Consider the following 12,702-nt stretch of genomic DNA (forward strand, 5'->3'; position numbering starts at 1 on the left):
CCCTCCTCTACATGGCAGCTCTTTCACTCTCTGAGGACAATTATCCTGTCCCCAGTGAGCCTTGTCTTCTCCAGGGAATCCACACAAGCTAATGGGCCACTCCATCTCAAGTGACAACACGAGACTGCCTCAAACAGCCATTCCACAAGATTTTACATGGTCCCTGGCTGGTTGCTGCCTATAATTGTCACAGGAAACCATTGGTTTGTAAACAAACAAAAATGTCTATCTAGTCTGTCCTCAACTAGATCAAAACAAGTGGAATGTGTATGTGTGACACAGATTCAACAAAAACATCTCATTTCGCCTGTTAAAAGAGACAAGGCCTTCCCATCTAAGGGTAGGCCATGCTGCCACAGCCCAGGTCATAACTGAATTCACTGATTAAATATTGAAACAGATATTATTTTGCTCTTGTTCCTGGAAACCAGCACCCAGAATCAAACATATTAGCACATGCCCACATACATGAGCACAGACACATAGGAATGTATACAAACCATGAATTCACCCCTCCCTTGCCCACCACATAATGTGATTAAAGTCAACATTTATTGAGAGCCTGCATTTGTCAGATACCAGAGACATGGCGTTTAGCACACATACTTATACGTGCAGTAATTAACAAAGGGAAACAGAGTCCCCCGGGTTTCATGTCTTATATTCTCAAAGAGAATGTGCCCAATATACATTTGTGCAACAGGAATCAGGATACCCGGCTGAGTTACACGCCACTTGCATTAAGGATGTGAAAGCCAAAGGGAGCCAAGAGACACATTAAAACGTAGCCACTGGTTATATATTCTATATGGGGGAAAAAATAGCCAAAATCTGCATTAATACAAGGCGGCAAACAGCCAAGCTTTACAGCAATGAAAACCCAACCATCCCCTCCCCACGATTCAATCACATGACCGTGAAATGTTCATACCCCTTCCCAGCACAAGCATGTGGCCCACAGACCTGGCTGGATGGCGGGACCACAGACTAGAAGTCAGTGAGTCTGGGTACCTTTCCATGCTTGGACTCAAAATGATGTCTGGGAGCCTTGCTCTTAAAAATAAACTATTTTAGGGCCTCCCCTGGTGGCGCAGTGGTTGAACGCTGGGCTGCAAAGCTGCCCGCAGCCTCTGCAGCGCCGGTTCAATCCCCGGCCGCTGGCGAGGGTCCCACTTGGCGTGACAGACCTCTCCTGCCACGTCCACTGCTCCCCTCAGCAGTGTATTTCGTCAGTCTGCCTGTTCTGTTCCCCTCTCTGGCTCTGGTGAATCCTCTCACCCTCCCGCACTTCTGACTGTACCCAGTGCTTGTATAAATAAATAAATAAATCTTTAAAAATATATATTTTAAATCATAAAATTGTAAGGTGAGTTCTCTTTTCTTTGCAGCAGTGTCAGTAAAACGACTGTCAATGGGGAGGTGGCTGAGAGCCAGACCAGCCTCACCCCTTTTAGGCTGCGGAAGGGAATTTACTTGGTAGATTTCTAGCCTGTGCCAATGTGGGGGGAATATCTTCTATCCCTGCCTAATCCTTCATCCTAGTGCCAAAAACATGGAATACTCAGGGCAACCTGGCAGAGTAGGAAGTATTTTTGGACAGGATATTTGCTTCCGAGGCCAGTTTCTAAGAGCAACTACTCCACACAGCATCAGCTCACGACCTTACCTTTTCTTTTTAAGCATCCTACTAGACTTCAGAAAAAATTTTATGTTGGCTGGGGTGTTTGACCTTGGCTGCCAGGATAGGCTTGTCAAACATTCCCAATCCAATTCCATTTTCCTCTACACCAGAGCATCCTAGAACTTCTCATCATATTGCTGCGCCATTAAGAGATTTCCAAGAACCTTCCAAGGAGGTTCCTTGGAAATTCAGATATGCTAAAAAGCCCACTGGATAGGAGGGAAGTAGGACACCTTAGGGGGATGAAATGAGGTACAGACAATAGAGCCAGAGCTGTGGGTAGCCATGAATCTCTGAGTGCAAGCTCCCGGGAACAAAATGACTGGAGCATGAATCACCTGCTTACATCAGAGTCTCTTCCCACATCAGTCCCTCCCACATTGTTGAAGATTAATCACGAGCAGTTATTCTAAATCACTCAGTGGTGTGTGTACTGCTAGTGCCACATTAGAGAATCCCTTATGACTTTTATCTTGACACAAGGGTCAATTCCTGCACACCATCATCCAGAAACGCAGGGGTCCCTCATATCTCCCTCCCACAAAGTCCACTGCAGAGATCAGATTGCTTTCATTATAATGAAGACCAGTAAGGAAATGGCTGGGAAGCAGCTTCTGATCTGATGTAGGAAGAACTCTGATGCTCAACAGCAATCAGAAAAAGATTAGGCTATCTTGAAAAGCACACTGAGCCCCATCATCATGGTTGACTAAGCATTTTTGGGGGTGGATGGGGGTGGATAGGAATGTCTACATGGTGGAGAGGAGAATGGGAAATAAGTAGTTATCCCCAATAACCTCTACAACCCCTTCCAACCTTAGTTTCTGATTCTTTACATTGTACATTGGTTTCCAATGCTCTGCACAGGTCACAGCCACGACTATAAGGCAATTTTTGAAAAGTGTGTTCGTGTCCTCTACAGGAGTCATGGGGACTGTGATTTGTCCCACACAGATTTCTCCTAGAGCAACAGAGAGTCCCCCCAATTTCAGCGCGTCTCAAAACCAAGAATGTGCTCAGAGCACATAACCAGAGCCAAAACTCCTCCCTTGTCTCTCCTGAAGCCCACCAAGCACATACAACGTGGATGATTAGCCTTTCAAGAATATCCTTAGAGCCCACTTTTCCCCATTTCCTGAGCCACCCAAAGCTAACCATGCAAAGGGACCAGGACCCCCTTCTGGGGGAAAAAGAAGCCTGAGAGAACGAGAAAGGAAGAAACCTTGGCTAGGGACCCCCCAGCCTTGCCAGGCCTCTCCCACTGTTTGGATCTCGGAGAAGTGATTTCAGTCTTGCTGGCCTCTCCTCTCAAGTGGGTGCTCATTATCATTTGTAAGGAATTTATCAAGTAAATAAAATGTCCACTGTGACACCGTATTTTTCAATGATTCAGGAGCTGCAGGCAACACGTCTCCAGTCACACCTGGAGGCGAGGTCATGGAACTGCCTGGAATAATCTGCGGGATGGAGACACCTGTCCTAACCTTGCCAACTACGGGGCTCATGAAACTGTCAGCTGAGGGCTTCGAACAGACATGCATAACCACTTTAGGAGGACTAAGCCAGCAGACGAGAGAGAAAAATGTCAGGCAGGGATGGGGTGCATAATCTCATGGAGAAACTGGGAGAAAAGTTCGCCCCCAAGTCCCTTTCCTAGCTCCAAAGTCACCATACTTAAGTAAGAGCCTGGGTAAAACCAGAGCGCTCCTAACTGCATTTTGCAGCTTAAGTGGGAGCTTTCCTTTGCCCACAACTCCTGTGGCTTCCTTTCATCTCCTCCCTCGTTAGGCCTTACGCACTACAGCGTTTTCCCCCAGAAAGAGCTGAATGTATTCATAATTTCTAGGATTACATGCAAAGTGAAGTCTCATCACAGAGTGGAGGTGGATATGGTTTGTCTGGATGACTATGAGAGCCATTTGTTTTTAAAAGCTGCTGGTACTGATTTCTGGGTTTAACAACTTTTTTTTTTTTTAACTTTGGAAAATATATTATTTTGGAACATTGTGGACCGCAGCGGAAGTTTGAGAGCAGATATAGATGATGACACATGTAAAGGGGCCCCTTATTGCTTTTAAATAGGTTACCCAAAGGCATCAATTTCTGGAGAACAGAGCAGTAATGACAACCCACAGCACCGTCAGATCCCAAGGAGCTCACAGATCACAAGGAGCCTGCCGAGCCAGCTCGTCCCTCACCCCTGCCAGCCCCAGACCTCCCCCGCTAGGTGAGCTGGGGCAAACCAAACACCCCAAATTCAGCTGGGAAAATCTCAGGAGGGGTACGGGGTGCTCCTCTGCTTAAACACCAGCATGTTCCATTAAATCTACAGCAAATATTTCCAAACACCTCTTCCCAGTCCCCACAGGGTATCCCAGCTATCCACCAACCGCACCTCCCAAACAGTAATTCAGTACGTCCCTCATCCTCCCGCACCCCCCACCAGGCCCTCCCTGCCCTGCTAATGTAGGAAGCGAAGGGAAACATGTCTGTGATGAAGTTCTTGGTCACGGGAAGTGCGCACACATCCAGCACAGTGTTGCTGTCACCGGACAGCAGTGGGTTCCTCTCAACAGAGGCGGATCCTCAGAGGTCGGGTTGGCAGCTTATGTTATTGGGGAGACCTTAAAAAGTCACAAATCCAAATTCAGTATGAGGCCTCCAGGGCCCATGCAAGTGAGGATAGATGGAAGATTTAGTTTCCTGATAAATCCGCCTCTGTAATTCCCCACACACACCCCAAGGAAAAGGGAAGAACAAATAGAGAAAAGGGTTTGGTTTTGTCATCTGTGAAGAGTCAGAGGCAGCTGGGGAGCGAGGAGTCTGACACAGGCATCCAGAGCTCCGTCTTTTCCCACCAGCCTTGAGAAGGATGCAGGACACCTTCCAGGTACCTGGGAAACCAAAGGTAAGTCTGACAGGGAGAGCTGTCCAGTCGGGCTCCACGTGCAGCTGTGTGCTGGCTGCTTTGAGGTCCAGCGGGCCGATCAGTTCCCATCACTGCACATCAGTCCAGGGTCTTGAGGGTGCAAACTGAACATTCAGGTTCATTCGTTTCATTCATATTCTCTCTCTCTCTCTCTCTTTCTCTCTCTCTCTAGCTGGAGGAGCACGACTCCTAGAGTTGCCCAAGCGCTAACCTTACCCTGCACCAGGAATCTTACACTTTGCTGACCACCAGCATCCCAAGGGGCAATGCTCCATTTCATGATGGAGGCACAGGCCGCTGGCGTAAAGGAAAGGAGCCCACAATCAAATGCTGTGCTGTGGTCTGGGCCCTCAGGTCCCAGAGACACCTGCCAAACAGGAAATACTCAAGCCCCACAACCTCTATACACAGCAAGTCCAGTGGCAACGCAGGGACTGGGTCTCCTCATCTGTTCAGTGGGCTGGTAAGACCTGCCCTACTTGCCCCATTGGGTTACTGTGGGGGCAAGTGCACCACACATTTGCAGGCACAGAGCTCTGAATACCGCCCAGAGGCAAAGCCCTTGCCAGCAACCCCATAATCTTAGGTATGGGCAAAGTAGCAATGACACTGGATCTAGACTCTCCTGAAATTTCCCTCCTTTCAACTCTGCCACCCCTCAAAGTACGATAAAACAAAGTGGTAGAGGTGGGAGTGACTCAAAGGGAAGGTTCAGATCTTCTATGAAAACCCAAGTTTGTTCTTACACATGTCAGGAGACCAATCAGAGCCATAACTAGCTCTTTTCCAGAGACTATGCATTTATACATTCCAAGCTCTCAACATAACGCAAATTCATAACATACATTTCTTATTACCCCTGCTTTGCCATGAGGCAGGACATCACAGTGGTTAAGAGCGTGGACTCTGAGGTCAGACTGCCTCGATACCAACCCCAGCTTTGTCTCCTGTTAGCTGTGTGACTCTGGATGAGTCATTTAAACTCTTGCCTCTCAGCTTCCTTATCTACAAAATGAGACTAATAATGTATCAAGAGTGGCTGTAAGGATGACAAGAGTTAATATAAGCAAAACAGTCGAAAGAGCCTCGGCCTGGAGGAGTGCCCTGTGATTTCTACCTGCCATGATGATGATGGTTGATGAGGGTACTGAAGTTTCCAAAACCTTCTTCAAAGATATACACCTTGTAATTGGACATGCCCAGATTGCAGTCCAGATCTGGAAGCCATGCCCTTAATCATTATACTAAACACTCTTAAGTTTGAAATTTCTCTGCTCCTCAGTTCCCTCATGCATCCAATGGAGCTAGTGAATAGCAACTGCGTGGGAGTGGGGTGATCAGCAACTGAGTCAATGCTGACAAAGCACCCAGGCACATGGTGGTGTCCAAGGAAGAGTTCTTGATCTCCAGAGCCCTATCCCCAAGCCTCTCTCACTCCAGTTTGTCTCCTTGGGGGCTCAGTGCTCTGGGAGGGACATTCTTTGAAGGCCAATGACTCAAGACCGTAGGAGGCTTCTGAATGGGATAATAGTCTCATCCCCCAAGCACAATCCACCTCCTACCTCTTCTGTCCGGTGAAGGTGGGGAAGGACCCAGCTGAGGGTCAGCTGCCCCACAAGCTGGAAATCATCTTTCCAGGGCAGTCAGGGAAGGGAGAGAGGGCCTTGAAGATAATTAGCCCCCAGCGCTGAGCCTGTGGTGTCTCATTACCAAATGCAAATGCAAGTTCATGTACCACTGGAAGGTTCCTGGCAAAATGCCTACCAGACCCTCAACCCTGCTCAATTTGGACCAAACCGTGACCCAATGCCCACCTCCTTTATGGCCTGCAGCTGGTACTCAGGCTCTGTGAAGGGGGAAGGCTGCTCTCACCCCACTGAAGGGGAATAAGCAAGAAGGGTCTTATTTCTTTAAAAGAGGCAGAGACGCCATGGGCTGGGGGGTGTATTAAAAAAAATTGCTCTTCCCTCAGCAGTTAAAAGAGGGATAATTGGAGCAAGTGGCAGGCGGCTGCTCCGTCATTTAGCATACAGCATACCCAGGAAATCTCACTTGGTAATCAGGAGGAGAGGAGGAAAAAGGAGCAATCAGACCCCTATTCAGGCTCCGTTTATCGACAGCCCCTGCTGGCTGGGCTGCTGGAAGGCCTGGCTGGTCCCACCTAAAGCTGCCTAGTGGGGAATCAAGCCCCAGAGGCAGCAGCTTTCCTTTGTGTACATTTCAGGTCCTTGCACCTCCAGACCAGGGGGGATTCTGGAAAGAATTAACCTTTACTGTGTTACTCACCACTTCCCCAAAGCCATGCACAGCCCCTGCCCCCAGCATTCAGGGCGGATACAGGTTAGGAACAATGCCGAGTTATAATTCCAGCAGGACACGTGCGCAACCGCGTGCACAGGGGGCAGGGGAGATGGCTGTTATTTACGCAAGTATCCCAAACAGGGGATCCACAGCTGGGGCCAACCCTGGAAGCTTAACATTGTCCCTCGGTAAATGCTCCGGGGGTAAGCACCTCCTCTTCGAGTATCATTTTTCTAGCTCACTCCCAGCTTTTAGAAATGGAGTCACAAAATTTTCAATGAAATGAAAAATAATTGAAATTCACTTTCAGGAAGGCATGCCAAGGCCACACTGTGGTGTTCAGCCATCAATCAAATCACTCTGAGCGGGATGTCAGCATCAGACAGTGGAGAGGAGGGGGATGGGAGGCAAGTGGGCACCACACAGCAGCAGGCTTGTCATAATGCCCTGTCACCAGCACCCACCACAGATCCTTCGCTGGAGGGTCCCCAAAACCAACTGACACTCAAGACAAAATTCTTCTGTTCTAGATACCTGCCTAAGTCAACAGGAAAAGGTAGCAGACAATGAACCAAATTTTTTTTGTCTGTCTTTGCTAACTGATAGGACCTCGTGCCTCTTCACTGAATTAACCTAAAAATGGGGGTACACAAATGATGTGACCCATGTTAAAAGACTCGGGAGGGGAGATCAACCTCTGTCTCCCCTAAAGGCTAACTTCATGCTAAAGAAAATCTTCCAAGAAACTGGCACTGAAATGTATACCCCTTGGGAGAGAATGAATTCTTTCTGACCATAAGGTTGTTGGGAAATTCAGTAATCATGCATTTCATAACTGAGAATGGTTTAAAAACAAACAATGAAATGTAAACTCCTTTCAAGTTAATGGCAAACTCTCGGGGTGACCTTTGAGGGACCTGTTTTCTAGAGGGAGCTCAGGATTCCTCTTCAGGGCCAGATGAGTTTCGGGGCTACCCATAAGAAGATGGACTGGCTAAAGCTCAACTATATTCCAAATCAGATATGCATAATTTTAAAATCATTTTAAGTTATCTGTGCTTCCTCTGTCCTCCAAGATCATGATAGAAAAAGCAAGAGATTAAATGTCAACATGAACATGTCCGAAGTTGAGGGCCAGAACATTTTACTTATAAACACAACTAGAAGTAACAGTCTGGAACCTCTTTTCCAAACTCCATCATGTGCCAGAATATTCAATGTGACCATGAATCGGGCTGGGAGTCTTGGAATGAAGTTTTCCCAAGTAGACTATGTAGAGTTCAGTCTGGAGCTAGAGCTAATAGACTTTCACACAAGGAAAGAGAAGATACTATGTCCAGTGCCTCTTACCCCTCGGCCCAGTTCTCCACAGAAACTATCTCCGTGTCTCCTGGGGCTTCCCTAGAGAAGACACCCAGCAGGGGATCAACACAGCCCAAAGCACAGAACAGAGATGGGTTGTCTGTGCATTCTTCCTGGGGAGAAGCATGGCGACAATTTGGAGCCACTGAAGACAGGAAAGCCAAAGAGGCTGAGCAAACATCAGGGTTGCCCGCATGCTAGAGGCTAATGGGCCACAGAAAGCATCTTCAACAGGGCCCAACCATATCCTTCTGAAGCTTCTGGAACCCTCCCAGCTCTTCCTGTTCTGCTAAAGCATTTAACACAATGGATCTTCCGCAGTGGGTATGAGCTCTCACACCATTGAATGGCAGAGTAGGACAATTAGAGTTGGGGTACATAAGAAACCCCCTCCTGATGAGAAGAGTCTCCTGCTTCCAGTTCTGTGACATGTGCAGTTTAAATTCAGGGGTGGGATGCAATTTGCAGCAACATGGATGGCGCTGGAAAGGATCATGCTCAGCGAAATAAGCCAAAAAGAAAAAGAAAAATACCGGATGGTCTCACTCATAGCAGGAATCTAGAAAACTTAAATAAGGGACCAGGAAAACGAATAACTATAAGAAAGTGAAAATCAAAATCAACAAAAAACTATGAACCAGAGACACTTTTTGGGGGGTGGGGGGCGGGAGGGGAGGGATTGGGGTCAGAATGGGGGGTTTGCAATTGTATGGGGGAATATAAAAATAAAATTTATTATTTATAAAAAATAAATAAATAAATAAATAAATTCGGGGGGGGGGGATGAGAATGAGTGCCCACTCAGTCTCTGATTCACCATGTTATCAGGAGGACAATGACTAAACATTTGTTTAAGTTATTTATCTTATTTTATGCAAATCTGCTTGACACTTAGCAGCTGCTGTGATTTTTCCCCTTAATATTTTACAGGTGAGTTTTCCTTCTTACTCTCCAAAAGTTAACTGTGTCTGCAGACAATGCATATTGTCTCGTGGCCTGCAGTGCTTTTTGTTATTGATTAGGCATGATGACAATTACCAGGGTCAACAGGTTCCAAGCTATCAGCAGTAAATTCTTTCACCTCTCCCAACATCTGCCCTGACCTCAACCTTTGCACTGCTCTGTCCAAGTCAACCAGTCGCTACTATTACTAGTTTATTTACATGATGTGTGTATCAGTAGAATAAATGAGCTATTCTCTGTTTGCCTTCTACAGATAGAAGGTATCAGTCCATAGCCAACAGACAATCTGAACCTTGGGAAAAAAGTATTATTAAAATATACATGTTGTATTTAGCTATTTAAAAATTGCCTGCAATCTGTTCCAAAGAAATTCTGTTGGAGACCACACACACACACACACACACACCAAAACCAAAGAGAGAGAGAGAGAAAGGACAAATTGTATACATCTCCAGTATAGAGATTCTTCCTGCAGAAAAAATGCTGATCCAAACCTGCCCAGAGGAAATGAGTTCTTTTTAAACACAAAAATGCAATCAGGGATAATCAGCAAGTTAACAACACTCTTGCAAATATCCCTAGAAAGGAAGAATGCCAGCTTTCAATGCAAGTTCTGAGAACAGATCCTTTGAGTGAATGAGAAAACAAGTGAGCATGTCAGCGTCTTCAGGAAGAACTTTCTCCAAAGCCAAAAAGCCTGCAACAGCAGTCCACTGCAGAAGTACCTGCTTGTGAGCAGCGCTTCAATAACCGCCACCCACAGCAGCTTTGCAGATCCGTGTTGCCTCTGTCCCTCTTCCCCAGTCCTTCTCCAATGGGCTCAGGGGAAAAATAGAAACCAGAATTGACAACCCGCAGCCTCCATGCAGGTAAGAAGATACCACACCCACAGAAGGACCCAGAGAGCTGACCTGCCCATACAAATGACAAGGAGGCCTCCATCAAGACCCCCAAGGAGTCCTAGTCTCCGGCATGTGTTACCTGTGAAATAAATTTGTTTTGGGTTTTTTAAAAATGTTAATAACTATTAGTAGAAACAGTTCATATCAACCGCAATCTGCTTTAGGAACCGGGCTGCTGTAGGCAAGTTTGAGGAAAGCTGCAGATACCATTTTTGATTACAAATCCGCAGGCAGGGGGAGACTCACCTAATGAAGAGATCCTGGAGTCAGTGCTGAGACACCCACCTGGCTCCACCTACCTGACCTTCCTTGACTGTCTATCTTGGCTACACAAAGGAATTACCTGGAAAGTGCACCGATGTTTGATCCCACTCCCCAGAGACTACTGGCAGATTGGCTTGGGGGTGGTGGGGGAGGCTGAAGATTTTTAAACATCCCACATGATCCTAATGTGCAGCCAAGGTTGAGAACCACCCCAATGCCTCCAGAAAGACACCAGCATAGGAAGGTGATCCAAACATCTCTGGGAAAATTCAGGGCTTATCTAAAAAAGGATAGAAGAGAAAGCACATGCCTTCTCTCTTTGTCATCCTAGCCTCCCAACACACAGCCGGCTAGTTCACATGTTCTTGGCCAGGTCCATGTTCCTCCCACTGAAATCTAGGCCTTTAGTGGGTTCAGGAGTCCAGGACTCTGGATTTTATGTATTTGTCAAATTAGAGCCTGCGAATTCTCACAGATCTGATCCCAAATAGATTTTGGTGTACAAACTGAGGGCAGCCTAAGCCCTTGGACATAAGTCCCCCTTCCTCTCCCTGGGAAGTTGTCGTTGAACTTGGGGGGGTGTCCAGAGTATGCAGAGCATGACCAGTTCCCTCCAGGGCTTGGCTGGACCAGGCTCCTGTCAGTCTCTGTGTGTTCCCACACTGTTCTCTCTATAAGGAGAGGCAAGGACAAGATGGAAAAATCCTGATGCTGGAATAAGGAGGCAAGAAAGCCCATCCCCAGGTGCCTCATCTACCCTCCAGACACATCCCAGAAAATGGGGGGTTGGGGGGGAACCCAGTCAAGGCTGGGTTTACAGCGGGGCCAACCATGCACCTGCAAATCCATCCACCCCATTCTTCACTGCACAGGCATTTTTGGTACTGGAAGAAGGAGGAAGTGACATTTCCCATCTATCCCCAAGGGTCGAAGTCTCGATGGATCAGGAGGTACAGTGTGCCCATTTTCTATCTGATTTCTTCCCTGGTGCTGATCCTGCTAAGCTGGGCTGCAATGGAGGAGCTGACTCTGTGCACAGGCAGGCAGCGGCCGATGCCATCAAGTACAGCCAAAGATGCCTCTGAGTACAGCCAAACATTTGAGCAAGGAACCCATGGTTGAGTAACCAGGATTCTCTTCCTGCTGAGAACGGATGGATTTTCCATTGAGAGCAAGCAAAGGAATTCCATCGCCTCCTCAGGGAAAGGGACCCAATTATCCAACAAGCATCTAAAGCAGCCCTTCCGTGAGAAAACTGGTTTCTATCAGGGGTCCTGGATCCTCACCGGCCCCCTAGGAGGTCTGGAGCCAGAGAGTGTAGAAAGCTCCGTCTTACCTTCCGAGCAGAGCTTGCCTCCGAAGCCAGTGGTGGAACAGTCACAGGTTGGGTGGCCATCCAGGAGAAAGCAGATCCCACCATTTTCACAGGGTCGGTCACCACAGGGGCCCTCTGCGTCCAGCTGGACACCCTGGCTCCCCAGAAGCTGAGGCTCCGAGTTGCCATATTTGAGATCCAGGATTAATCCCTTGAAGCCGGGCATGGCCTGCACTCCGTCGAGGGTCAGAGCAGAAGGTCGTATGTCCGCAGGGACTCCTCCGAGGAACAAGTGGCTGACCACATCCATGTAGGGCCGCTGGGGCTGCAGCTCCCCGGCCTGGCCCTCGCCATCCAGCACCAGCACGGTGCGCAGGCCGTCGCGGCTCACCATGAGGAAGTGCCAGGTGCTGTCGTTGACCTGCTTGTGGGACATCATGGCCGTCTCGGCGCAGTCCATGCTGACCCGCAGCTGCACGCGGCCGTCCACCAGCGAGAGGCACAGGAAGTCGCAGACACCGCCGTCGTCCAGGTAAAGCAGCAGCCCCGTGGAGACGTTGGTCTTGAACTGGAAGCTCAGGTCGCTGCGCGTGCTGGCGTCCCAGCGGAGGTAGCGGGCCCATTGGTTGGGGAGGCCCATGAACTCCAGGCCCAGGCACAGCCCCAGCAGGGACCCCAGCAGGACGCTCGCCTTCAGGGTGAAGAAAACCGAGTGCGCGGTGAAGCTCATCGTGGGTGCTGGAGAGGAGCGCGGAGGAGCAGAGCGCAGGGAACAGCCCTGGTGGGCTTTGGGAGGGTGCAGTGCACGAGGGGCGCGCCCCAGCGCACAGGAGAGGACGGAGCACGCAGGAGGTCGGAGCTCCTAGGGGGGAGGGAGGAGAAGCGAAGGGGACCGCGCAGAAGGGCCCCCAACACAGAGGCAGAGGAAAGAGACAGGACAGAAAAGGGGAGGACCCTCAGGTGGGGAAAGGGAGGGGCTGCAGTG

At 48.6% G+C, this 12,702-nt stretch overlaps 1 protein-coding gene across 7 annotated transcripts in view; it reads right to left on the reverse strand.

Annotated features, from left to right (window-relative positions):
* Nucleotides 1-12,447, reverse strand: part of NRXN3 (neurexin 3) — a gene marked incomplete at both ends in the record, with an annotated part of 1,501,492 nt that extends 1,489,045 nt beyond the window's left edge. For all 7 annotated transcript variants that reach the window (XM_084241403.1, XM_084241402.1, XM_084241405.1 and 4 more), the window contains one exon: nucleotides 11,739-12,447. In XM_084241403.1, coding sequence (XP_084097529.1) covers nucleotides 11,739-12,447 — 709 coding nt within the window. The remainder of the gene's footprint in view (nucleotides 1-11,738) is intronic.
* Nucleotides 12,448-12,702: the final 255 nt, after the last annotated feature.

This window comes from Talpa europaea (genome assembly GCF_964194135.1).
Source record: "Talpa europaea genome assembly, chromosome: 8".
Taxonomy (NCBI): domain Eukaryota; kingdom Metazoa; phylum Chordata; class Mammalia; order Eulipotyphla; family Talpidae; genus Talpa; species Talpa europaea.